Raw genomic sequence first — 27,862 nt, 5'->3', positions numbered from 1 at the left:
CTTTCTTGAAAAGCACTTTTAAATAAAATATATTAACAAACCAGGTTTAAAAAAAACCATGTTTTTTTATGTTACTTTTGACCAGATCTACAGCAATATTTTGTGCAATTTGTGATGTGTTTTTCCCGTAAAAATGTCAATGTTAAATCTAAATGCTAAATCGAAATGTTAAGTCTGAATGTTAAAATCTAAACGTTAAATTATTAAACCTAAATGTTAAATCATAATGTCATGGGTAAAACTAAATATTTATCTAATATGCAGATTAACCAGAAGTACCAAAATTAAAGGTTTAACATTAAGATTTAACATAGACATGAGAAAAAACTGATAAAACCACAAAGACAACCCCCCCACACACACATATTAATGATTTAAATTGTCATTATTCTGAATGCCGACACAAATGTTGATGTGGTCCTTAGATCAGATACAATCACATTTTTGCGGCCCCGCTGTGATAGTTGCCCATCCCTGATGAAGATGTATTGACACAGACAATTTTAAATATTTTATTTGGTTGTAATAATTCCAGCATTTGTGACATTTATTTTTCTACATTAAAGTTTCCTTCACAGACATTTAACAGATATAAATCTTCATTTATTTTTCCACAAATTCACACTGAGACGAGGCCGTGGTCCCACACAAACCTGCACTGACATTCGATTAGAGCCCAAATCTCACCCATTTGGCCTTGTGACGTTTTTGTGACGCAACGCAGTAACTGAAACCCATCCCCGCAATCTCATTGGTCCAGAACGTAAACTCCGCCCATCTCAGTGTGAAATACAAATCACGAAAAGGATCACGACAAGTGATTCGTCGCCACGGGACACCACAGACAGCCAAGCAGTAGAGGCGTCGGTGTTCACGCGTGAACAAATATTTACCAGTACAGATTCAGTTCTTTACCTGGTTAATCCAGTAAAGCCTTACTGGTTTCAACCCAATGAGCTCCGTTGCTTTGCCACTGGTCGTTTGATCGTTTTTTTTCCCCTAAACCAGTGAACATATAGCAGCACGTTTAGCTACAATAAGGCAGCAGGCAGCGGCTATTGAGGCCGACGGTCACCATGGAAACGACTCTGGATGTCATTTTAAACTTTAAAATGCAAAAAAAATAAAAAACTGGCCTAAAGTTCTCGGGCATAACATGAGCTGTTGTGAACGACATTGCACTGATTAGCCAGTTTGTGCTTTAAAGTAAATACAATTATGATTTAACTTTAATCATATTTAGTTTAGTGTTGATTTTCAAAACAAGACTTTAAAAAATTTAAAAAATCTGTAAACAAACCTTTTTTTTTTCAGTTTGAACTTAAAACATGTCTTGATTATATTAGTCCTATTAAGATGATACAATTAAATTTAATGTCATATGAAAGGATATTTTAGCAGATAAAGTGCAATTCTAACGTACGCCATTCATCACTTCGTTACCCAGACCCAATTCTTCAGGTAATAACGCAATTCAAATTAACAGTGTTAAAAATGTCTGAATAAACATTTATATTAAAAAAAAAAAAAAAAAAAAAAAAACTCAAATATAAGGAACAAGATGAGAATGAACTACGTTTTCCACCCAGCCACCAGGGGGCGATCATGATACTGTAACTTGCTTTGGTATCCGTGTTTCCAAAAGGCCTCAGCTCACAGTGATGATGTCACTGAAACTAATTATTTAAACGCAGAAGTGGACAATGTGTACAATTACACATGTTGATTAATAAAAATTAAAAAAAGTAAGAGTGACTATTTTTTGCACCAAAATAACAAATAAAGACAGTGGTGGTATTGCAATCAGCCACTAGGGGGCGAATTGCACTTTTATCAGCATGTTGGAACGGGTAAAAAAGTATTTAATTTTTTATACTAAATTTTCCAGCACTTGTGAATGTTGCTTTCCCTTAATTGGCCACTAGGGGGATTAACAACATGCTATAACTGTATAGTATTGAAATCAAAGTAGCACCTTCCGTTGTCATGACTGTATTTGAGTAGAATCAGTTGAATGCAGGAGAACATGTTAAGGGTAAATATCCAGTAAAGTAATGCATTACTTTATAAATCTATTAAAGACGACCGGTGGCTAACATACAGAAATGTAGGAGTCGTTATTAGGACATTAGGCCACTAATGATCTGTTTTGTTTTAGCTAGATGTAGAAAACTGATATAGTCGTGACATTATGGGATTAAAAAACCATATTAAGGGTAAATATTTATGAACATGAGTTTGTTTTTGCAGATCCCTACTGGAACTTATTACAGTCATCAGCCACCAGGGGGCGCTAATGGCACTTTAGGCATTTGTGTCGTTGGAATTATCACAAGAGAATCCTCATGTATGAGAAACTGATTCCAGATGATTTTTCTTAAAATCTGTCAATTAATTCCAAACAGTACGGTGTGGGGCTGTGGTCAGCCACTTGGGGGCGATAATGTTAACTACTCTACATTTAGAACATAGAGTCTCATAGAAATTAAAACTACTTCATAGATACAAGAAAAATAGACGCAAGCATGTCGTGGGCCTCGTAGAAGCGAAACAATAGTGTCACAGATGCACAATATTGTTTCTATTGATGTATAGATGTTGGCGAGATTAACTAAACTGTCCAAAGAGACCATGTTTAGCGTTAATACTTAAACATTTTAGTTTTTCCCAACTACGTAGATATGGCAGGGCCTTTAAGCATTACCGTCATCAGCCACCAGGGGGCGATTAAGGGATCGTATTGTAAGACGGGTCACAAAATGCCTAAAAAAAAACCAAAACAGGCTGTATAAATATGACGTCAAATCTGTGTCTCGTAAATGGAGAGAAAAATGTTTCATCGTGTTTGACAAATTCATTTTTATTCGGCTACGGCAACGACAATATTCCATGTAATAGTTCCAGCGAGATTCATTTTTTTCTTGTTTTTGAGTAGTATGTGAATTTGAGGATTCGTTTATTCAGACAAGGATTTCAGGATTTTTTTTTTTTTTAATCTCCTGACATGTTTCGGAAAAGAACCAACAAAGGCGATCAGCAGAACTCCTCTGAGGAAGACTGGCAGTTGACAGTTGAAACGTGTAAGGAGGTAAAAAAAAAAAAAAATCCTGTAAAAACTTGTCTGAATAACCATAATCTACATTATTCTACGTCTCCTACATGAGCCTAATTGAAAAACATTTTCATCTTTAATAAATGACTTAACAGATTTAAAAGGACGTCTTTTATGAGCTAATGATTGTTGGCTGGATTGAGAAACGTGTAGTTGTCATGGCACAAGGAAAAATGTTCAAAAGGCTGTGATGTTTTAGGAACTTATTTTAAAATAAAAACGTATTTGTGTTAGAAGATTTTTAAGTGTCTAATCTAACCTACGCGTGTTGTTATCGTGGTGGCCTTGTAAGCTTTTGTCGGTTACTCTGTTGTGACAAACTGGTGGATGGCGTGTTCCTCTGTAGCTAATGACAGTGCTCGGTGATGTCCACCACCACCGCTTTACGCCAGCTGAACAGGAAGTAGCCCATGCCGGCGCCGGCGGCCACGGCGATGCACAGGTAGCCGTTGTACGTCATGAAGACGAGCATCAGGAAGTAGCTGACCACCACTTGGATGACGTGCAGCAGGGTCTGAAGGAAGTGGGTGGGGCTTAACATCCGCTGTCTGGATTGAAGAGGGATTAGCACAGGTTAGCATGAGTGATAACAGAGCAGGGGTTCTCAACCTTGGTGTCGCGAGACACTGGGATGGGGTCACCAGATGTCTACAAGAAACTAAGAATATTTTCTGAACAATTTGAGCCATTTTTTGCTGATTTTTACCCTTTTTCTGCAACTCCACCAAACTTGCCATATTTGAACCTATTTTCATCTCTTTTTCTTGCCATATTTTTGCTCCTTTTAATGTATTTTGCGACATTACTCCCATTTCATCAAATTTTAATGCCTTTTCTGCACATTGTTTCCACTTTCAAGACATTTTCGGCACTTAGAAACCATTTAACCACTTTTCCACTTAATTTCACACATTTTGACACATCGTCACTTTTAACCACTTTTCACCATATTTCATGCTCATCTTTGCCAATTTAATCACATTCACAATTTGTAATGCCCATTATTTGCCACTTTAAACTAATTGTTCCAATACTGATTGAGATTGATTTAATTTGCAACTTTTAACCAAATTTCACCACTTTTTCCATAATTTCTGGTGACTTTTAACCAATTTTATTTCTGATTAAAACAAGGATTTACATCTTTAAGATGACTATTTACTATGGTCCAAATAATACTCAACGTCCTGGATAACAGTGGATAATATTCAGATGAATAAATAAATGTGTTTATCACAGAGTCATAGAACAATAGATCATCATTTTGCTGATTTCATGGATGGACCCCAAAAATCTCTCCCCTTTATTCCCCCTCATAGATGAACCTGTCTCCACATGATTGTTCTTCAATGTTCATGTCTGTGTTTAACCACCTTCAGCTACAGTGGGGGTCCCCAGTTCCTAGCACCTTTATTTTAGGGGTCGTGGGCTGAAAAGGTTGAGAACAACTGTTGTAGAAGGACACAAAGTGGGTCACATGTTGATATTGTGCAGCTGGTGTTAATAATTTCCCCAATTCTGTTCCAGAGTTTACCCAGGTTTCCGTTTTGTTGGCTTTCCCTGATCAGATGTCATTACAGGCTTTTAAACTTCTCAAAATGTTTAACACAGTTAATAACGTTAAGCTGTATTTGCATTGAATGCATTCGCTAAAGTTGCTACAATGGAAAATTGTGTGTAAATTGCAATTTCTGGTAGATGTTAAAAATAACGTAAAAACATTATAATAATATTGGCATTTCAATTTCAGGAAGTGAAATCAGTTTTTTACGTCTGTTTTCCAAGATTGCGGAAAATCAGCGCCCGGAGTGACGTTTACATAAAATAAGTTTTTTTTTTTACAACTTAATAGAGAACACAAATATCAAGCTATGATCATTGGTTTCCTGAAACTGAAATATTTTCAGCGACTCAAATTCCACAGCTTGGACTTGTAAAGGAATTGGGTGCAATGATAAATGAGCACCTTACAAAGCACATTGATCATGTGACACACCAACACACGCACCCGACAGTCTTGTGCGTCTCCATCAGCACCGTTCCATCGGACCCGGGCAGAGGCATGGAGTTGTAGCGAACGTTGACCTGACTGCGACGCAGCAGCACTTCACGGCCGATCTTTAGCCCCTCGTACAGGGCAGCCAATAGGAAGACACCTATACAAGCTCCCACCATCTCTGATTGGACCACAAGACACAGACAAATACGACCGGTTACATTTCATTACACAAATTGTAGTCTCCATTTCACCAAAAAACAACAACATGTTGATGTCTGCAACACATATTACGGCCTGTTTTAACAAAAAAGATGTTTGAGGTTGTGTTTATATTTACATTTTTTGAGAAAACACTTTGGGGCAGAGCGAGCAGGAAGAGAGAAAGCAGATAAATACTAAAATAGAAAACAATATTCAATTCCTGAACATGTTCTTTGTCAGTTAGAGGCTGATTCTCTGTCAGAGGGGAATTATTTCCTCTTAAAGACGACGATCAGTCAGAAAGTGACGGTACAGGGTGAAGGCGTGTCTGTGCAGTGTTTCCCATAAGTTCATTTATTGTGTAATGCAAACGATAAACAACAGCGTGATCTCAGTCAGCAAAAAGGATTGCTGCGCTGGAGATGAGTTTATCATACAGACACTTTAAAAAGCCTGTAGTTACAAACGACAGAAGACAGGAAGAGGACGCAGCCACCACCACGTCTACTACTGGACAATATCGATTCACTCCTAAGTTCATGACTTGATAATGTATATGCGTTACACCTTTCCACTGTAAGTGTTCAGAAAACCTTCATATAAAAATAACGACCTCATAAAAATGCCAAACTCAATAAAATCCAATTTACATTCAACGCATCGATGTCACAATATGCAAATTAATTGTTAATAGCACATTCACTTTCAGATCTAATATTTATCAAAAGAAACATCATGCAGTGTAAAAATGAAATCACATTATACAAATTGGATTATTACATTTACTCCCATCAGAAAGTTTTGTTAATATTTTCCCTGTTTACAGTATGACGTTTACACTATGAGAGTTTACATTAAGTCATTTACACTATGAGAGTTTACATTAAGTCATTTACACTATTAAGTTTATATTATGAAATCTACATTATGCAGTTTACAGTATGATGGAGTTTTAACTGAGTTTACACTATGACATTTACAGTAGGACATGTACATCATGAAATTTACAATAATAAGTATACACTATGAAGTTTACGTTATGAAATTAACATTATTAATTTTACACTAAACATACATTACAACATTTACAGTAGGAAGTTTACATGATACAACTTACATTATGAAGCTTACAATAGGAGGTTTACATTATGAAGCTTACACTATTGCTTTTATACAGTGAAGTTTACACAACATATTGCATACAGTAAAATTTACACTATGGGGTTTACAGTAAATTTTGCTTCATAAAGTTCACACTATATATGTTGCACAATTAAGTTTATACTATCAAGTGTAAACCATATGTTACACAGTAACGTTTACACTATGACGTTCATACTATATATGTTATACATTGACATTTACACTATATATTTTATACAGTGAACAGGGTGACTACAGGTAAGAAGTTATATTTAAGACCTTTTTAATACCACCTTAAAAAAATAAACACCAAACTTACCATGGAAATACAGAGCAAATGGAAAATATGTTATTTTCTAATTAAAGGCATTGATGTCGGTTAATAATGTACAATCAGGAAAAATGAAAATAATCAGTTGTTTATTAATGTGGAAATAAAACAAAAATACTGACATTGTCCTCAATGATATTTATTTTAACACAATTCTCACAACATTTAATATCAGTGGACAATAAACTAGAAACCAAAGTGCTTTCATCAGATCTTTCACTGTGTAATGTTATACGTGGATCTAAGCAAACGTAAAAAACCCACATTCCTGGATAATGGAACCATATATTTTTTATTATAGGTCCACCTTAGACGTAATGTGAAAAATACAATTTAAATTCAAATGTTGTAAAAACAGAAATTCTGGGGTGAGGTAAAAGAAGTACTGTAGGTGAGAAGGTAATGGAAAGACTGGACATCAACGCATGTGTCTGAGTTCAGTTGATTTGTCTTCCAGCTCCCTCTCAACTAGAGCTGCAACAAATGATTATTTTCATAATCGATTCATCGCTCAATAAATTAATCGGATTAAAAAACACCACTTTGTTTATTTCAGCCTCTTTACTCGTCCCATAGTGAATCTGGTGACAGGTGAACCTAAGTCTCTTCATATTTCATTAAGAGAAAGATTATATCATAACATGGCAGGCAGAGTGTGACCTGGATTAAAGGTGAGGATGATGATTGTAGTGAAGCTTCATCTTCATCCATGGACACAGGCGTCATGTCAGTGATCATCATGTACAGGATGTTCTCTCTGTGGTTACATCATGTAGAAATATAGTATAGCATTAGTACGTATTATAGCACAATTTTACAACAACTCAATAATTAACTTGTTTTATTTACAGTATTAGGTTAAGGCAAAAAGCAAAACACACACATACACTAACACATAAAGTACAAGTACCTTAAAAAACTCAAACAAATGTGAGTAGATGTGATAAGTTACTTTAACCTCAGTCTAAATGTAATTAATCCAGCCTCACTTTATTACAGACCAGACTTTATCATTAAACCATTACCACCACGGTGTATAAGTTAAGTCAATATATAAAGCACATTTAAACCCTGCTTAAGCTGATAAAACTAAAATAAAAAAGTATCTCTCACACACAAACATACACAAACACGCACTCAAACATTCGTGTGCACACACTAGCATCAGGCTAGCTACCAGAGAGGCTAACGATACAATTCGTCTCTTCCTAACAGAACAATATTAGGATGTTGTAGTGATTTACCTGATGTTGAGCTCCTTTATTCTCCACCTCCGCTCTGTATCCAACTCGTTCATCGCCAGGGGGAGTTTTTTTTTTCCTTTCATTTAAACAACAACTTTATTGACTAAAAACTGCAGATGAAACAAACGGCTGTGCGTCAGTCAGTGAAACATAATCGCACAACGCAGCCAGTTTGTCTGCATGTGAAGAGCGTTCAGTCCGTGCTCACCAGAAATTGTCGCGGGTGAACGTGACTAAAGCACATTTAAGACTTATCTAATCTGAATTTAAGATTTTTAAGACTTTTTAAGGCCTTTTATTTGTAAAAAAATATTTAAGACTTTTTACGACTTTTTAAGGACCTGCGGTCACCCTGAGTGAAGTTTACACTATACATTTTATACAGTATAATTTACAATGCATTTTATACAGTAAAGGTAACATTAAATTGTATACATTGAAGTTTACGTTATGTATTCTACACTATTAAGTGTACACCATTGTGTTTACACTGTAAAATTTACACTATACATTTTAAACAGTGCAGTTTACACTATTCATCAACAGTAAAGTTTACATTAGATTTTATATTGTAATGTTTACATTAGATCTTATACTGTAAAGTTTACGCTATGTATTATACACTATTAAGCTTACACAATTGAGTTTACACTGTAAAAATTACACTATTGTGTTTGCACTATACATTTTATACAGTGAAGTTTGCAGTATAAAGTTTACACTATGGATGCCACAGGTGGTCTGCCCATTGCACTGACCTCCAGGTGAGTTGATGAGCAGTCCGGTGAACAGCAGCTCCACGTTGTTGTAGCCAAAATAGAAAGTCATCGCCTATAAAAGGACATTAGAATCAGCCGTCAGTCACCAGAATCAACCGCGTTGTAGTCCCACCCACTCACCATGCTGTGTCCAACGTGGCTGCTGGCGTCAGCACCTCCGCGGTTGCCGACGTGACCCGAGTCGCCGTGGTGACCACCGATGGTAGGGGTAGCCATGGTGGGGTCGTGGTGGTGGTGGTTGTGGTCCATGACTGCAGGGGAAAGACGACACATTACAAATGCAGCAATTTTACACACACACAGTATACTCAACGCTGGTTTTAGTGGAGTTTGCCCATTAAAAGCTGTGTCTCTCCCTGATCTCTGAATTCTAACAAGCTACACTCATTTTCACTGGTGTAGATAAAGTTTAAGTTTAGACACTGATATCAACCCTCTGTCTGTCCATAAAGAAACATGGAACCTGATTTCTTTGTTCACTTTTGAAGACAATTTTTATTCTGTAAAACTGAATAAATCCACACAAAGACAAAAAAGGCCGTACGATTGATAAACAAAGCAGGATATTATGACCACACTACATACATCCAGTATTTGTTAAATAAAAATTTTAGAATTCAAAGACCTGTTTATTATAAAATAACAGATAATGTTCAAAGCAAAAATGAACCATCTTCCTTCTCACTACAGACCAGCAAATACAGCCTAAGAGAACAACTTAAGTTTATTTTACCAAAAGCAAGACTAGAAGTAAAACAAAGATGGGGTTAATTTGTGGAATACTGTTGATAAAGAAATAAAAATGTGTGACACTATTTCATTTCAAAAAGAAAATGTCACAATATATTTTAGAGTTATGTGAAGCAGTAGAAATATGTTTGTGTTCTTTGTTAAATGTTGTACAGAAAATAAATTACGTGTATACATATTTTTTATTTGAAAAAGGAAACTTAAATGTACTTGTTGAATGCTTGCATTTCTTTTGTGTGTATTATTGGAAATAATAACTTCACTGTTATAATATAACGTAAGCATGTTTTGCTTCTGCCTACTTCAGTTTTATTATGTATTTTTTGATTGCGATTTATGTTTGAATATTTTTTGTTAGACAGAAACAAACTAACTGAAATATTACCGTCCACTCATTTTTTATTTCATCAGACATCCAATTTTCCACAACACAAACTTAAAGGTATGTTCAGCTGTTTCCATTACAGCTTTTCGCAAAAAGAAAAGCGATATTTTTAAATGTCAACAAAGTGTAATGCTAAGAAATATCGTACAAGAACGCAACATATATATATATTTTAAAAAAAAAGATTGAGTGTTTGTCAGAGCATTTTACAGCCACATCAAATAAAAACATTGTATAATAAGATCTTATTTTGAAAGAAGCCGTTGCAAGCGGGCACATTTTCTTATTGAAGCTATGCTAGCTCACAGACTAGTCCACATGATCGGCCCACGGAGGGGTCACGTGACCAGAAGCCCTAAACTCCAACTCTTACCTGTGTCAGTCCGAGATGTCGACCCATCTGCAGACGGAGGGAAACTAAGCCTCGGCTAAAAAAAAAACGCACCCTTTTTGCTCCGACATCGAATGGTAACCATGGTAACGGGCTGACATCGGCAAAGAGCAGATGCCCTTTTGTAATGTGATTGGACGACAGGCCCCGAGGCTACAGGGATCCGAGCTGACCAATCAGAGCAGTCTGAGGAGTCGCCTGCCATCAGGTGATTACATTACAGTGTAGATAGTGTCCAGGGAAAGTTCGGCGTTTGCCCCTGGCCACAAGTTAGCGCCCATTTGAGCTCATCGTATTACGTTAAAAAGACAATTCTACAGAGCTGCTTAATTGTGATGAGCTACAGGAAAATAACGCTCCACGGCTTATTTCTCTAAATCAAAGATGAAAACTTTTCTCTTTGCTTTTTTAAATAAAAAATAAGGCTTTGGGCCACTGGTGGTGTTGTCTAGAGACATCATTTAAAAAGCCTGACTTTAGGAAGCTGGTGGTCTGTAAAGGCAATATTTAACATGTATGTAATCAGTGACACAGTTGGAGCTTGAGAAGTTTTCATCACGTACTCAACATCCTATTTTTATGGCCTTGTTGAAATGTGCATTAAGCACTTTGTCTTTGCCACCTGGCACCTCACCTGTCACCTTTCCTGCGTGCTGATAGGCTGATCTGGGCTCGGTTAAAGAGAGGAGAGAGCGGTGGGAAGGTGTGAACAGAAAAGAACAAGAAAAAGAAGCGTACGTGAGCACGAGCAGCCAATAAAGGCTGATAACAGACTTCTGGGTAATCGCTGGGGGTTCAAAGTGGACGTCCACGAGTGCAACGCTCTCCTTCAAGGCTGTAAAATAATCCTGAATATGGTCTTCGAGTCATTCTCATCATGTCTGAACACTCGTCACATATAACCAGCATGTGCAATCGTACAGAGGGAGATAACATGAAATACACTGAGTTTATTAGCACTGAAGTATTCCCAAAGCAAACCTATTCATAGGGCTGGGCGATACGTCTGAAATAAGTATCACGATACAAGTGTTTCATTTCTGTTGATATCGATAATTATTGATTCATTTTTTTAACCTACTCAAAATAGGGACCCAGGGTGAAAAAGGCCAAATTAACGTAATATTTTAACATTTAAAAAGAGGTCAACAAAACTATGGAAATAAACTAAAAAACCTCAATAAAAAAAAAATAATCAGTTCACACCTGAGGTAGAACTAACATCTCTGACATGAAACAAACAGCAAGGTATGTAATCATAAAATATTATGTGGACAATTTTGGCATTTATTTCCTCATTAATATTGAAATTATTTTCAAAAAACACAAAAAAAGCACATGTAAAAGAACAAATAACTCCAACAGTATTTTTCCTGTTTAATATAAACCACTGCTGCGAATCTTGTTTATTTTATATCTGATAATGAGTCTACCCTGGTCCGTGATGCACCGGTGTACAGCAGCTTCAGGTGGGCTGTGACGAGCAGGGGTGTGTGTGTGTGTGGTGTGTGAGAGAGAGGGGGGGGGGGGGGGTTGGGGGGGGGGGTGGTTTGCTCGGCTCAGTTTCAGACGGTGAAACATGAAAACTGCTAATCTACACAGCGACTTTGGGACGGCTCAAGCTGTAACATCTGCTGACTCACCAGAATGCCTTGCGGTTCTGGGTCGGGGGTTGTTTCCAGGTTTTTTCTAAGGGAGTTCAGTGAAATATACAACATTCTATCACACACGTTTTTTCTCATTGGTATCGATTACATCTCTAACGCGATATATATCGTTATTGTTTTATCGCTCAGGCTTATTCATATATAGACATATTTACCCTGTTTCTGCAACTACACCAAAAATGCCATATTTTAACCTATTTTCATCACTTCTTCTTGCCATATTTTTGCTCTTTTAATGCATTTTTGCTACATTACTTATATTTCCTCCACATCCATGACTTTTTCTGCACATTTTTTGTCCACTTTCAAGACATTTTTAGCACTTATAACCCGTTTCCACCACTTTTCCACCTAATCTGGCACATGTTGACCCATTATTGTCACTTTTCACCATATTTCATGCTTATTTTTGCCATCTTAACCACATTCATGATTTGTCGTGCCCATTATTTGCCAGTTTAAGCTACTGTAAATGTTTCAATTAGGGATGTAACGATTCACTCAACTCCCGATACGATTCGATTCACAATACTGGGTTCACGATACGATTCTCACGATTTATTTTACAAAATGGGACTGTCGACAATTTTAGAACATACGGTATTATTTTCCTTTTATTTTCATTGTCAAAAGAATTCCTTGATAAAACTATTCAAAACAATGCAATTTAACTAAAAATAAATCTTGAATGAAATAAATAAAGGAATAATACAAATGAAAATGAAGCCTATTAATTTAAATTCTGGTTCTATAATAAACAATGCAAAACTGCATATAGTTCTTTTCTTTTAAAAGTGCAACTGAAAATGTATTTTGTGCCTTAACAATTGGACTTTAAAAAAAAAAAAACCGTGATTGCACTGATTTACGTCATATTTGTTTGGACCAGCAGAGGGCGCTGGTAGCACAGTGGTCGGTTGACATGCAGATATCTTGCAGTGAAGAAGAGAAGCTATGCTAGCAGACAGAGCTAATAGAAAAACGTGACTTTTACAGATATTCAAGTAATATTACAGATATTCTTTCGGTGCTAAAGGGGTAATGAATCATTTATTAACATATTTAAGAGTAGAAGGCGGCTAGAAAGAAAGTATTAGCAGATTCCGCCCGCCGCCTACACTGCTGGTCAAAAAAAGTACTGCGATTCAACTTTCAGAAAATCGATATCAACCGTGATACCTATGAATCGATTTTTAACTGCCTTACGATTAATCGTTATATCCCTAGTTTCAATATTGACACTTTGAACTAGGAATGTGCGATATTTTATCGTTTTTGATTTATCATCAAAAACATTCTTACCGGTAAGAATGGACTTGATTTATATCGCGCTTTATCCCCACACTGATGCAGTCTCAAAGCGCTTTACAGAATATGTCATCCCTCGATATATAAACGACAAATTCCCATGCCGGAAATTAGTGAGGGCCACGGGCCATTTGTCCCTCAATTTAGCCAAGAATGCCCTCAAAAAACGCATTCCACGGGCCAAAACTGCCCTGTTTGTTGTCAACTTATTATTCTCTGGAGCGGAACGTTGTTTACGGAAGCTCTGCACGGTGTGCACCGCCACCGCCCCCCCCACACATTGCCGTCTGTGTGTGTTCGTCACGGGTACTATGAAGCTACTATGCTGCGATACAACACGGACCGCTACCTGGTTAAAACCAGATAACCATCCAACAAAGGGAACCGATTCAAGTTCCTCCGTGAGATCCACCCAAAGTTCCACAAGCAAAGGGACAGAGATGAACCTGTAGCAACAGTTATGAACTGGAAACTCAACTAAAGCTAACTATGCTAAGCTAACCCACCGACACAGACTGAGCTAAGTGCTAACGCTAACCACTCCATATAAGGAATAATAGACCAAATAAAAAGAACACATCTTACTGTCATCAAACCACAAAGAGCCACTGATTGGTTTATGATCAGATTTAACACTTGTATGGAAGAATAAAAGCTAAACATGTCACACGTTGTGAAATAAATATTAACATAATAACTAATGTCACTATTTATTCATCCCAATTTGTGAAACGCAATATTTTTTAATTATATTTCATCAGCAGTAAAAACACAATTGAAGTTATTTGTGCTTATAATGTGCTTTGAACCCTTTTTTTTCCCCACTTTTTATGTGCATTTCTAGCCACTCTATTTTGCAACTTTTAACCAATTTCTGTGGTTTTTAAAATTTAATTTCACCACTTTTGATCAGTTTCAACTCATTTTATTTCTGATTAAAACAATGATTTATATCTTTAAGATGACTATATACTATGATGCAAATAATAATAAACTTACTGGATAACAGTGGATATTATTCAGATAAATAAATAAGTTTATCACAGAGCGAGGGCTGGGCGATACAGACCAATCCAGCGTTGAACACAGAAATGGACAGAATCAGCATGAAATGCCGTCGCCGTGAGGTAAGGAAAGTTTTTTTCATGGGGAAATGTTTCCGGGGACTACACATTAGGTGCACCGTCTGCCCACCCACTCGTCCTGGCCACATCACACACTGCCTATACCACCCGAAAACACCGTCTAAACTGCCAAAAATATATTATGTTATATATTTATGTTTTTCTTTATTTATTTATTAGTATTCATTTTGTTTCCTCACAGGAGTTTAGAACTAATATTTTCTGAAAAAAATAATTCCTATTTCTTGAATATGACAGTGGGGGGTCCCTGGTCTCTGGATGTAAAGGTTGAGAACCACAAAGACAAAGGCTTGGTGGTAAAACCTCACTACGATAGCAGAGTCATGTTTGAAGTTCAAAGTCTTTCAGAAACTGTTTAGCTGGAGGAACAAAGAGTTTATTTTCCTTAGACAAAAGTGTTTCACTCAGCTTGTTTGGACGACTTCTGTTTTTAGGTCTGCGCTGCCTTTGTGTGAAGTGTGTGTGTTTTTCTTTATGTTCAAACACACACAGGAAGTAGAACCCAGTGTTTCACATGTGTTGGCATCTGATGCCTAAAGTCCCACTGAGTGATTATAAAATCAGGTAGAAATGTAGCTGCTGCAGACATTGAGCAAATGAGTTGATGACAGAAATACAAACGTCTGCAGTTATTTCACACACCGTTAAGTTCATAAATAAGAGTTTTTCAGGACACTTTTCTATGTTTTTACGTAGGTTTCTATTTTCTAAAGATCGCAGCTTCGAAGTGGTTAATAAAAAGTCTAATCGGGTTTGGAAATTTACCAGAAAATTTCCACAGCAATGCTAAAAAAATTGGGAATATTATGTTTATTTTGGGAATTATTTATTAGAAGTAAATGGAATCTGAAAGTGATTTGAATTAACTGATGTCAATATTTTAGATAATGGCATAATGCTAAACAAATATTCCCGTTAAGCAAGTTTCTTATTTTGAAAATTTCCTATTAATTCCCATGGAAAGTTTTCCAACCTGGAAACTTCCTGGAATTTTGCAACAGCCATTGATATGTTTGTATTATTTTACATTGTGCTAATATTTACATTTGGATATGATATAGTTATCTTAAATTAGTTACTCACAATTTCAGATACATTTGAATAATAATAATAATTCTAATGAAAATGTATATTTTGGAGTATTCCAAAAATTCACAAGCTTGAGTTCCCTTGAAAATGTACGGGACATTTTCCGCCTCTTTGCCACTCTCATCAAGATAAACTGCAAGCTAAAGAAATCCAGTGTTGGTAGAGTAACTCATCTGTTAAATAAACCTTGACAATGCCTCAGGATTTACTGGAATCGTAGCCATTATAAACACTGACACTAATCTGCTGATGAGTCATGACTTTCACTTCATGGAATAATCTTTAGTCACTTCTCCATTTTGGCTTTAACCTGTTCTCTTTATCTCTGTATTGAAACTGAAAGTGTCTGAGTTCAGCGATAAAAAGAAGCAGCAAGATTGTCATCATTTAGCAACGTTTAGTCCGTGTTATTTAGCTTTTTCCATTTTAGGAGGCACAGTCCATCATTTTGTGGGATATTTTGAATTTTCCCCGTCACTATACTAACCCAAGTACAGAGAAAAACTGCGTGTAAATGCTCGATATTGTACCAAAACATGCAAATAAGGATTTATTCAGTGTCATAATGCAATTTCTGCTTTATTTTCTTGGTAAAAACAAAAGAAAGCGTTAAAAATGCTAATAACTGCAATTTTCAATGATCATTTTCCAAGATCACTGTAATTTAGTGGCTCTACTTAAGAGATAATTTTTATTTAAAAATGTATCTCCCTTTCTTATGGTTTCTTTTATCTAGGACCCTATAATATCCATTATCCATGTTTTCCACAAACATTTTTTTAAATTCTGTTGTTTTGGAGATAATTTAAAAATTGTTTCTGAAACTATCGGTTTTCAACTCTTGTGAAATATTCATTAAACCATGATGTATGTCAAAAATAACAGTGTAATTTAAAAGCATGTGTTGTGATTATTGTGACTGCTCCTTTTTAATAATTTCTAATATATCATCATATAAAGATGTGTTAGGGCAGCATCAATGTTGCCCAATTTCCCCTAAAAAATAAAAAACGTGGGAAAAAGGTCAATTAACCACATGGGACATCATTACATGTTTTAGTGCAGTAAAAACGAAATTATTTCACTTATTTTTTAAAGTCCCAATAAACAACTCGTGTTGTGATAACTACGTAGATGATGTCATGCTGTTCATCTAATCAGAGAACATGGTGTTCAACATCAAGTGGATCCAACAGGAGCAAAAAACTCAACTGTGCAGATTATTTTATTGTGAAAAACTGCATCATCTGTGAGACACGATACGTGACGTCCTGTTAGTCTAACATTAATCAGGAGGTAATGCTGAAACTAATTTTTTTGGGCTGTAAAGTCAGGAATTATTCACCAGGTTTGTAGGGAAACCTTTAGTCTGCAGTTTTTAAATGTGCTCTATAAATAAAATGTACTTTACTTGACGATTTACGATGTAAATCAGTGGTCTGAACATTTTTTGGCTCTAGTACCCCCCCTCTCTTATTTCTGAATCCAAGTACCCCCTTTGTTTGTCACCAAAAACATTCTCACCGGTAAGAATTTGTCATCCCTCGATATATAAACAATAAATTCCCATGTCGGAAATTAGCGAGGGCCACGGGCCATTTGTCCCTCAATTTAGCCAAGAGGTTTTTGGTTCAAGCCCTATGGTGGACACCTGGGTCCTTTCTGTGTGGAGTTTACATGTCCTCCCCGTGCTGCGTGGGTTTCCTCCGGCTTCCTCCCACAATCCAAAAACATGACTGTAAGGTTGATTGATTGATCTCTACATTGCCCATAGGAGTGAATGAGAGTGAGTGGTTGTCTGTCTGTGTTGCCCTGCGATGGACCGGCGCCATGTCCAGGGTGTACCAACGCCCAATGACAGCCGGAGATTGGCACCGGCAGACCCCTGTGACCCTGAAAATGGATGGAACTATAAAACCAAATGATGGAATGAATGAGTGGTAATACACATTTTAAAGAATCTAACTTTGTAAATAAGTGGAATGAAACAGTATCTAGTGCCACCCGAATAGGTTTATTTCTATAGTCAAGATTATTTTTTATCACATGTCAAACCATGGCTTGTGGGCCAAATCTCGCCCTTTGGAGCACCCAATCTGGCCAGCAAGAGAAAATTCACAGTTTTCCCAGTGCTTATATTGTAAGATTGCAGTCATTTTTAATGATAAACCATTGAAAAAAACTCAAAATTCTTAGAAAATCCTTCAATTGTCGTCACATTACTACAGACAACAGTTCGAACACTGAACAGGGGAAAATGATTAGAGCTGATCACGTTCTCACGAGGTACCACTGCACTATACAAAAAACGGGCGGAGCTTTACAGGCACATCAAAGTTAAACGGGCACTAGCGGCTCTGTAGTTAGGAGTCAGTGATGATTTACGTTGCTTTTTAGACTGTGTTTATGGTGGTTTAAGATGAGTTTAATGAAGCCAGGACAGGTGGAGGGAGGAGGGCGATGCAACTAATAAGCGGTCCCCGGAAACATTTCCCCATAAAAAACATTCTTTGTCCCATGCTGATTTTGTCCATTTCCGAATTTAACCATTTTCATTGGTCGATTCCGGGATTTTGTCCGCGATTCCATTAACTCAGATTTTATAGGGCCCTAGATTTGGCCCCTGAACTAAAATGAGCTTGATTGACGCCGCGGATTTACATCATCATTATAATAATAATTTTAAAATAAACATATATCCCATTATTGTTAATGATTTAATTTGTTAATTTTCCACCCTCTCTCAAGTACCCCCTATAGTGCCATTGCGTACCCCCATTTAAGAAACACTGGTGTAAATAAACATTTGACGGTTGAATGAAACCAGGAGAAAATGGTGAGCCTTTGTTGGGAGCAGGACGGAGACGATGCTAAACAATGAAACAAAGCCTAGCGTTCATAGATCAGGTTCCTATTCACAGCCTGTTCACAATGGATCACTGTCAATTAAAATAAATGGGATAAAACAAAGCTGGGTCTCCAAGCACCATCAAACTATACTCGTCTTAAATTTAGCTCACTGTTCATTCATATACTCTAAGGGTTCTTTCACACATATAGTCCAGTGGACTTCAGGTGGTGAATCTGCAACATCGTTGCAATTTAATTTGGCTTTCACACATTCTATTTGCCAAGTGCACCAAACTCTCTGAACAACGTCACGCAGGCGAAACGGTCGGTCGCTGATTGGACAGAATACTTCAACTTCCAATGCCGTGACTAAGTGGTGGTGCTGCCCTGTCACTACTGACAGTCGCGCCGTCATGTCCTATATTTGGTTTCTCTTCCTATGTTTTCCAAAGGAAATCCTAAAACAATCCCCACAGAAAAGTCATTAATAATAATTCAAAATAACCCATAATCACATGATGCCACAACCTGCGCTAATGCTCTACATAAACACAGAGATGACTCCGCTCCATCTCCATCTGTCAGCGCTCAGAGCCGTCATATCACATATGTGTAATATGTGAAGACATGAGAATATATACGCAGATAAAATGGAGCAGCGAAATGTGCAGAGTCGCTGATCATGTGAACAGTTTGGGGAAACAGAGATGAGTGAAATAAATGAATGATGAGAAATACGGAAGTGAGTGAGGAAATGTGACGTGTTTTTGTGTGTGACTTTGAAAATGAATGGATGGATGGATGGATATTTGTGTGTGTTGCTGGTGGAGGAGCACTGGGTTGTGAATGTGTGCTTGTGCCTGTTACCGTGACGGCAGCAAAGCAGCGGCACAGCTGCTGCTGTCACTGATGGAGATGCTCTGTTACAATAGTGCTTCAATGTAAAGTCCTATGTTTGGTCCTGGTTGCTTTCTCACACGATTAAAGACCGCACCATGCTGTGCTTGGGCCGAACCGAGACCTACATTTTTCAGAGTTTGCTTGTTTGCTCCGCACCAGAGTTCCAGTGACCTTTCACATATCGCTCAGGAAGCAAAGCATGATACGGAGCAAAGAGGCATGTGTGAAAGCACCCTAAGGCTGCACCAATGAATCAAAGGCCGTGGCTATTGATACGGAAACGTATGAATATACTGCCAGTCTATTCATACGCAGCGCCCCTCACTGGCCAGTTTAGGTGACGTGATCGGTGCACCACGTGATTTAAAGTACCGTCAGCTTTATTTTAGCCCTAACCCTATCCCAGGAAATACCCTAAAATGTTGGGTTTTTTCATATGTATTTTTAAAGATGGAATTTGCAGTGTTAAATATGTTAGAATGATAAAATATATACGACAAAAGCGAGATTCGAACACACGGCAGGATAAAGAAGAATCCTTGATTCAGGGGCTGAGACCACTCAGCCATTGTGACACGATAAAAACACAGGCACATTAGAAAAGGTAAGGTAGAAAAGGTGTGGAAAACGTATGTTCTCGTATCAACAGACACTTTGATCAATAAAATCATTGACTAAAAGCGTTGGCAACGAATTTCATCATCGTTTTGTTGCGTCATGCGATTAATGTGTCACTGACTAGTACACGGAGCCGTTTGCTGCACCCGCAGACCTTTGTCAACAGAGCAAGTTGATCCCATAGTTCCCACCGTAAATGCATACGAGCCACCACCGCTGCCCGCTCCACAAACTTCAATTCATGACCAGTATTTGATTTTTTATTTAAACAGTCAGCAATCTTATGTTATAAATAAATATATAAATAAAAACGAATTATCAACAGATGGATGACAAAATTTCCCTCCACCATCGGATGCCGTCCTGTGGACCATGACGCCTCCATCCTGTGTTACCAAAGCTGTGAGGGCTTTCCCTTTACGCTGGAAAATACGCTACTTTTGGGGACCAGACAAAATTAGATGGAGGGCCACATGTCGTCCCCGGACCTCAGTTTTCCCATTTCTGAGATAGAGTCTTCAATGGAAACTGACTGATGACTATGATGCTCTTTCAGCTGCTATGATGTGCAGATACCACGGTACCCCTTCATAGCACTTTCTTGACTGATCAGGAGTATTTACACAGTAATGTAATAGTGAAGTATAAGTACACACTCTGATGCGCGCTCCCGCGGATGATTGACACAAGATGGCTCGGTGTCAGTTTTTAATCACGACACTTGACACTTGATCACGGTTTTAATTCGGAATTTCCTGAACGCGCACGCGCTGCCTCCGTGCACGTCACTGTTCTGCTCCACGACATAGTTCACCTTTGCCTTCTCTCGTGCCCGCGGCCACGTGAACGGAGTTTAAAGGGCACGAGGACAGCGAGCGCACGTCCACCGAACCCGAACGTAACCTCGGAAATGTCCGATTCCACACACGGCACCGGTTCTGACTTATTACTTGAGAGTTTGAAGACAATGGTGTTACCTGTTAATTTTAAGATTTCCTACGGATTTTGTTGTGGGAGCCTAAAACTGCTACCGAGCTGCGGCAGAAGGTCACCGACACTTCCCGGTACACGATAAAACAAGCCGAGCTCACCTGAAACAACTCCGGGCTTCACCACTTCTTCTTCTTCTTCTTCTACACGGATGGACGATGGGAAAAAACTGGGAAAGAAAAGGAAGTACAGAGGAAAAAGAACAGAAGATAAACAACCCGCTCACCTAACTTCGCCCCAACCGCGGCTCACTATCTACGTCATCACGTTTTTACGTCCAGTCCGGAGGAGGAGCAGCTTGGGTGAAATCTGACCAACCAGAGGTCGAGAAGTTTTCTCGCTTTAATTGCGTCATTCTAAATAAATAAATAAAAGCAAAAAATAAACGTACAGAAGCGTAGAGGTGCCACATGGAGAAAATATATTTTGATCACTGTATTGTACAAACAATATAAATATATAGCACAAATATATTACATTGTACAAACAATATAATCATTTTGTACAAACGTGATATCGAATTGTACAAAATATACTTATGTTGTACATATTGTACAAACAATAGTTTGTACAATATGCTATATTGTTTGTACACTACAAACAATATTGTTTTTGCAATATACAATAGTGTTCGTACAATACAATTATGTTTGTACAATATACTATGTTGGTCGCACACTTCCGTATAAACTAATAAAACTTAAAATTAAACCAGTGCGAGGTAAATATATCAATTTATAAAATGCATAACATTAAACCAGTGGGTAATAGAAAGTAAAATAAAATTAAAACGTTAGGTTGGCTCAACAACTGTATATAGATAAGCTTAATAAACACAAATATGTTTAAACTTAAAAAAAAATGAAAGGTAACAATTTTAAGAAATTACCTGTACATTTAGGAAAATTGGTTGTTTTTGTCCTGTAAAAACTAGGTAATACTTGTCATGTGACCTTTACACACCCAGATGTGACAGTATTTAAACATGCTTTTACCATGAACTATTAAGGCATTTGGGTATTTAGTCCAGGAAAAAAATTAAATAAGTTTAAAAATTTCAAAAAAAAAAAAGTCATACTGTATTTCTACCTATTAAAGCCTGCATAATCAGCACTTCGATAATTAGAAAACCTCAAAACAGAAGCCTATTGTGTTTAAAAAAATTAAAAACAAAAAACAAACATGTTTGCATCCCACAAGTTCAAAACTTCTGGTTTAAAGTTTACGAGCCAATACAAAAGCAGCGCACACAGTTCAGCCACTTTAATCACACTCAGTTTTAATTATCAGCGCATCACATGGTCACACATTACAAGCAACAACATGGAATCAGGTAAGACTTTCAAAATAAAGACCTTTCAAAATGCTTCGGCCGATCAGGTTTAGGAACCAACCAATCACATTTACCTGATTGGCCTAGGCCTACAGAGGGGCTTTTATTTACGTAAAGAAAACATTTAAAGGTTGAATTGATTAATAAATACTTTGTAAACTTCAGCACAGTAACACCAACAGGAATTCACGTTCGGTCCAAGCGGAAAAACAGAGAAAAGACAGCGTCTTCTCCAAATATTGTCATCGAGTGGCGTCGTTTTCACATTCAATCATTGTGGTAATCTTCTCATTTAAATGTTTTCAATTCAAGACAAAATGTTTAAGCTAATTAGCTTCCTTAGCTAATGAAGCCAATTAGTGTGATGAGTAAATGTAACCAACTTGTGTTCTTCCTTTAAAAAAAAGAATTGAATATTTTACAATTTTTCTACTTTTGATTTATCTAAATCCAAGAAAAAGTATTTATGCTATTTAGCTTGATTAGCTAAGAAAGCTAAAAGCATAATTAATCAAATTGGCTAATGGAGCTAACTTCTGTTTTCAAGCATTCTCATTTCATCACAAAATGTTTTAATAGTTTTGGTTAAAACAATGCTAATTAAGCTAATTAGCGTTATTAGCTAATGATGCTAACTCAGGTTTTCTCTTTCAAAAAAATCCGATTCTCCCTTAAGTCTAAGGATTTTGACAGTTTTGGCTATGAATGAAGCTCACGCAAATTTCCTCTGTTTGTCCCGCCCACACTCCAGGCTCCTCCCCCATCCTCTCTCCCTCTGTGACTCCACCCTCTTTAACCAGCTACACGGTAGTTGACATGGAACTCTGGCTTGATGTCGCAGACGAGCCGCAACAGTTCGCCAAGCACCTTCTCCCGGTTACCACGGTAACTGTTCTGGATCTGGCCCATCCGCTCTGCCGTATCCCGGTCCACCTCCACCGCGCTGTTGCCATGGGAACCAAGAGCCTGGGAACGGGTGAAGTACAGAAGATATTTAAAAATCACGAGGAAATTTTTATTAAAAGTTAAGACCATGATGTCACCAAGTGGAATTTATTAGAAAAGTTAAGTTAGTGGAGCAGGAGAACGCACCGCGGCCTCTTTGGTCTTGAACTCTTTCTCCCTCTGCAGACGGTACTGTTCGATCTCAGCCTGGGCTTCCTCCTTCGCCGTCTTCAGGCGGCGGTTCTTACCTGCAGAGAGAGAGAAATGTGCCGACACGTCTGATCTTTGCATTCACACAAAAGAAACGAGTGACGCCCTGAACATTTTCAGCCGAAACACTTTTCTCACCAAAATACACCGACCAAGACAGAATAATGTAAAGACGTGAGCAAACACCATGGTCAGCGCGCACACGGTTGTCTGGAAACGGGCCAACTTGTCCACGGACTCAGAGCGGTTGTATTTCAATACATCTGAGCAGTGAGCACTAAAGCATCTTCTGAGCAAAGTTGACATGGCACGCAAGTGTGTTTTATGTTTCTGTATCACGTCAACACTGTAGTTACGTGTAGCCCTACGTCAAAAGCAGACCCCTGCACTAGAAGTGCAGCAATATATCGATTATTAGATTAATCGCGATTCGACACGTGATGATTCATAACGATTCATAAATGTTGAAAAAAGATTGTTTTTTAAACGAACTAAATGACAGAATGAAAGTTGAAGTCGCACATGTCGCCAGGACACCTGAAGGCATGGACAAGGTGAAGGAGGCGATAGCGGCAGCTAACTCTTTGGCTAGTTACTGAGAGAGAGATTCACTCATTCAGATTAAAAGATTGAAATTGAAATAATCTAGTGCTGTATCCTATGATTTCAAAGTTGGCCAGGAGGTATCTGTGCATTCTTGGCAACTGTGTACCCTCTCCGGGTGCATTTCCCCTGCAGCAGTGCACCGCGACCGGGTCAACTTAGAAGGGCCCGGCAGCAGAGGTGGCTCGTGGGCCACAAGCTTTACAGCGCTGCCCGGTCCCAACACGCCGCTTCCTGGGTCCGTGGACGAGGTTATATAGCTGTGCCCTCTCTGCTCTGCAGCGATGGGGACCACCCACCCGACCCATCTGGAAACATGGCCACAGCAGACACTTAACTGAGAACATGTTGACCAGCTCCTTTTCTTACAGTTTAAAATCCTCAGCATGATGACAGCAATGAAAGAATCAGTGTGTACTTTTATCAATCCACATTTTATATAAAAACACAAATTCCACAAGAGCTGATGTTGTAGGTTTGATTGTCCAAAGCAAAATGTTTAGTTTCTCGTGGAATTTATGCAGCTGTTGAAAGAGGTCTTCATTTTTACTGAATAAGACATGATGCGTCAAAAATGGTGATAATCGTTAATATCACAATAAATGTTGATGAATCGAATCGTAGCACCCTGAATGGTAATCGAATTGTGAGGTTCTTTAGATGGCACACCACAGCTGCGCATCAGCAGCAATAATCTGGTTTCAGAGTCTGTCGGCGCTCGTTTCACTGAGATTCTTTTCACTATATCACGACGGTACTTCGTCCGCATTATAAAGATTAGTACTTGGATGGGATTAAACCACAAGAAATGATGCACACCGCAATCAAAGCACACAGAGCTGTGCGTCTTGGAGACACAGGCTCTGTGGCTTCATTTCACTTTGTGTTTTCTTGAGAAAACATGTATGAATGGAGACAGGTTAAATATTTAACTTTTTATAAATATTTTCATATTGTTAATTGGTTTATTCTTTGAAGCATTCGTATTAATTTATACAATTGCAATGTTTTATTTTTAGTGAGGTCAGCACACATTCAGAGCCATAAATACAATGGGACTTATCATTTGCACAATAATTTATTTTGGTTTTCGGCCTAGAATTTTCATTTCAAATTTTGCTTTCTGAAGCACAGACTCAATATGACGCAAGACCATAAAGTACAGCGTCTAATCGTCAACATAGTGTTTAAAATGAAATAAAATAAATAACTCACATTTGTGCCAGCAAATCTTTTCATCGAGTCTACTTCTCAATCAGTAAAATTCTAGATATAAAATTTTATATATCAATATGTACACAAGACAAATACAGTGTGAGGGACAATTATCGTGGAAAATGCATAATTCAATTTCTGAAAAAAAAAAAAATAGTGATAATATTAGCCTTATTATTTGCTTAATTATTTAGCCTACTTTAAAAAAAAAAAAATTAAGCAAAAAATTTGGATATGACAGAATATGGCCTCACATGTATGTTTTGAGGCATGAACATGCAATTTGTGCATTTATATACACGTTTTTAGGACAATACCACACATTTCTAAGACATTTTTTGCCATAAATTGGGTGGTTTAATGTTTAGCAGTGTCAACTATTGCACAAAATCTCACGTGATTTCAGTGCAGCACTTCTGCAGCATAAAAATATTTAAATAATACCAATAGTTAACTCAATTAACCATATTTAAGCATGTTTGGCACAGTTTGGAGAAGTTTAATTTGCAATAAGGACATATAATTACTAATAAATGAATTAAATATATCCCAAACAATATGTGAAGCTTGTCCTGTTAAAACGTCACACATTATAGAGATCTTCTTTCTTCAGTGAGCCGTTATTTATTGGATTTTATTGATTATATTATTTTTGCCTTTGTGTACTGTTATGGCCATGGATGTTTTGTAGTGTTAATTTCCTTCCGTTTTGATTTAAAAAAAACCAAAATAAAACACAAAAGCACTCATGGTAATTCACCCACACCACGTGACTCCACACACTGACAGTCACATGACTTCAGTTCTGTGGTGAAACGTGTTCATAATACATTGACAGCATTAGTCCTAACGTTTAACACAATATCATAATTTAGTTACTTATATTTATTACTGGACTCAGTTATTTGATTTTTTAACGAATCTGAGGCTTTCTAATCTGGCTCATTTAAGAACAAATGAAGTCCGACACTGCTACAGGAGATCTTAGCTTAGCAACGAAACTCCGTTTACTTTTCTGCACATTTTAGACGGAACCGCTCGTATCACCGCTACAGCGTGTTACGGTTTACAGCCTTATATACAAACTTCTAAAGCTTCCCAACGCTTGCTAAAAGAGCCGCATTTTTAAACAAATGTTTAAGTCACTACTGGTATTTTCTCTTTACTCCTGACTAACATTATATTTAGGTTCCATGATAATTTGCTACAAAAAAATCAAGCTTCTTTAAATAAGGTTTCGCCGTCCGCGCCTCGCTCTTTTCTTCTTCGTTAATCTATTTTCTAAAGCTATCCTCTGCTTTGTTGTGGTCTATGTCTGCTCTTCAGTAGCTCCGACTGTCCCCGTCCGGGACTCAAACCTACAACCAGCTGTGGAGCGGCGGACAGGCCGCGGAGCTCCAGCAGCAGGCCGACCTTCGCTACTCACGCTTGCGGGCTTCGGCCACCTTCTCTGCGGCCCTCTTCTCCGCCTGAAGCAGCTGCTGAATCCCCTGAGACTGACTAGCCATGGTGGGTGAAAATACAGAGGAAGGACCGAGACGAAGGTCGATGAAGGATTTGACTTCTTCTTCTTCCTCTGTTGACCGCAGTCAGCTGATGTTGCGTCACGCAACGGAGAGTCACGTGGACAAATGCTCGTTTCACCTTGTTTTTTGTTTTTTTTTTTTTAAATATAAAGAAGGAGAAATATGATTTTAAAAAAAAAAAAAAAGACCCACACACAATAATAATAATAATAATAATAATAATAATAATAATAATAATAATAATAATAATAATAATACAGAAAATGTATAAAAAAATGTTGGGTTTTAGCATCTTAAAATAATGTTTTTTGTGCACATTAGTTTGTCCAACTGACTCCATAATATATTTTGTCATGAATTATTGTAAATTATTTAAAAAATGTAATAGATGGTTGAAAACGAGGTGCACAACCATAATAATATTCATAAATAACAACAACATCTACAACAACAATATATTAATTGCATAATAATAATAATAATAATAATAATAATAATAATAATAATAATAATAATAATAATTTGGTATTCTCTGTGTTTCCCTGTTATTTCTTCCATGTCTTTCTTTTCTCTATTTTTAATTATGTCCCATATCATTTTTATTTTTATTATTACATTGAGTGTGTTAAATAATTATTTATGAATTAACCAAAAAAAATCGATGGTGTCAGTCACAAAAAAAGTATTTTCAAAAGGAGCACATATATCTGCAACAATAATATCCATAATGGTAATAACAACAACAATAATAATAATAATAATAATAATAATAATAATAATAATAATAATATATATATTTGATCTTTTCTGTGTTTTCCCCATTATTCCTTAGATATCTTTATTTTCTCTTTTTGTCCCCATATTTTCTATAATAAATACATTGACACAGTTTGAAAGGGTTCTTAACCATAAAATCGATGCCGTCAGCCACACAAAAAAACATTTTCAAGCAGTCTCTCTGTTGTGTTTTAAAGATGCCACAAGGGGGCGCTGTAGGTGAGCGTCAGATTCTTTTGCTGATATCCTTATGTAAACTTAGGCTAAAGTATTATTGTTTTTGGGTTTTTTTTTAAAAACTTTTTTTGTTTTGTTTGTGTGTGTGTGTGTGTGTGTGTGTGTGTGTGTGTG

At 37.3% G+C, this 27,862-nt stretch overlaps 2 protein-coding genes across 2 annotated transcripts; both read right to left on the bottom strand.

The window, feature by feature from the left end:
* Positions 1-498: 498 nt before the first annotated feature.
* Positions 499-21,188, bottom strand: slc31a1 (solute carrier family 31 member 1). Its single transcript, XM_028463226.1, has 5 exons — positions 21,004-21,188; positions 8,930-9,060; positions 8,789-8,861; positions 5,121-5,289; positions 499-3,660 (listed from the first exon to the last, which is right to left on the bottom strand). Exons 2-5 carry the CDS (start codon positions 9,056-9,058, stop codon positions 3,459-3,461), a joined length of 573 nt encoding a protein of 190 aa, XP_028319027.1. The 5' UTR covers positions 9,059-9,060; positions 21,004-21,188; the 3' UTR covers positions 499-3,458.
* Positions 21,189-22,160: 972 nt separating this feature from the next.
* On the bottom strand, positions 22,161-26,826 carry atp6v1g1 (ATPase H+ transporting V1 subunit G1). Its single transcript, XM_028463472.1, has 3 exons — positions 26,635-26,826; positions 23,328-23,428; positions 22,161-23,201 (listed from the first exon to the last, which is right to left on the bottom strand). Exons 1-3 carry the CDS (start codon positions 26,714-26,716, stop codon positions 23,028-23,030), a joined length of 357 nt encoding a protein of 118 aa, XP_028319273.1. The 5' UTR covers positions 26,717-26,826; the 3' UTR covers positions 22,161-23,027.
* Positions 26,827-27,862: the final 1,036 nt, after the last annotated feature.

This window comes from Gouania willdenowi, chromosome 12, assembly GCF_900634775.1.
Source record: "Gouania willdenowi chromosome 12, fGouWil2.1, whole genome shotgun sequence".
In the NCBI taxonomy this organism is placed as follows: domain Eukaryota; kingdom Metazoa; phylum Chordata; class Actinopteri; order Blenniiformes; family Gobiesocidae; genus Gouania; species Gouania willdenowi.
Note: the sequence above shows the minus strand (reverse complement) of the source record. Positions and strands in the feature narration are given on the sequence as shown.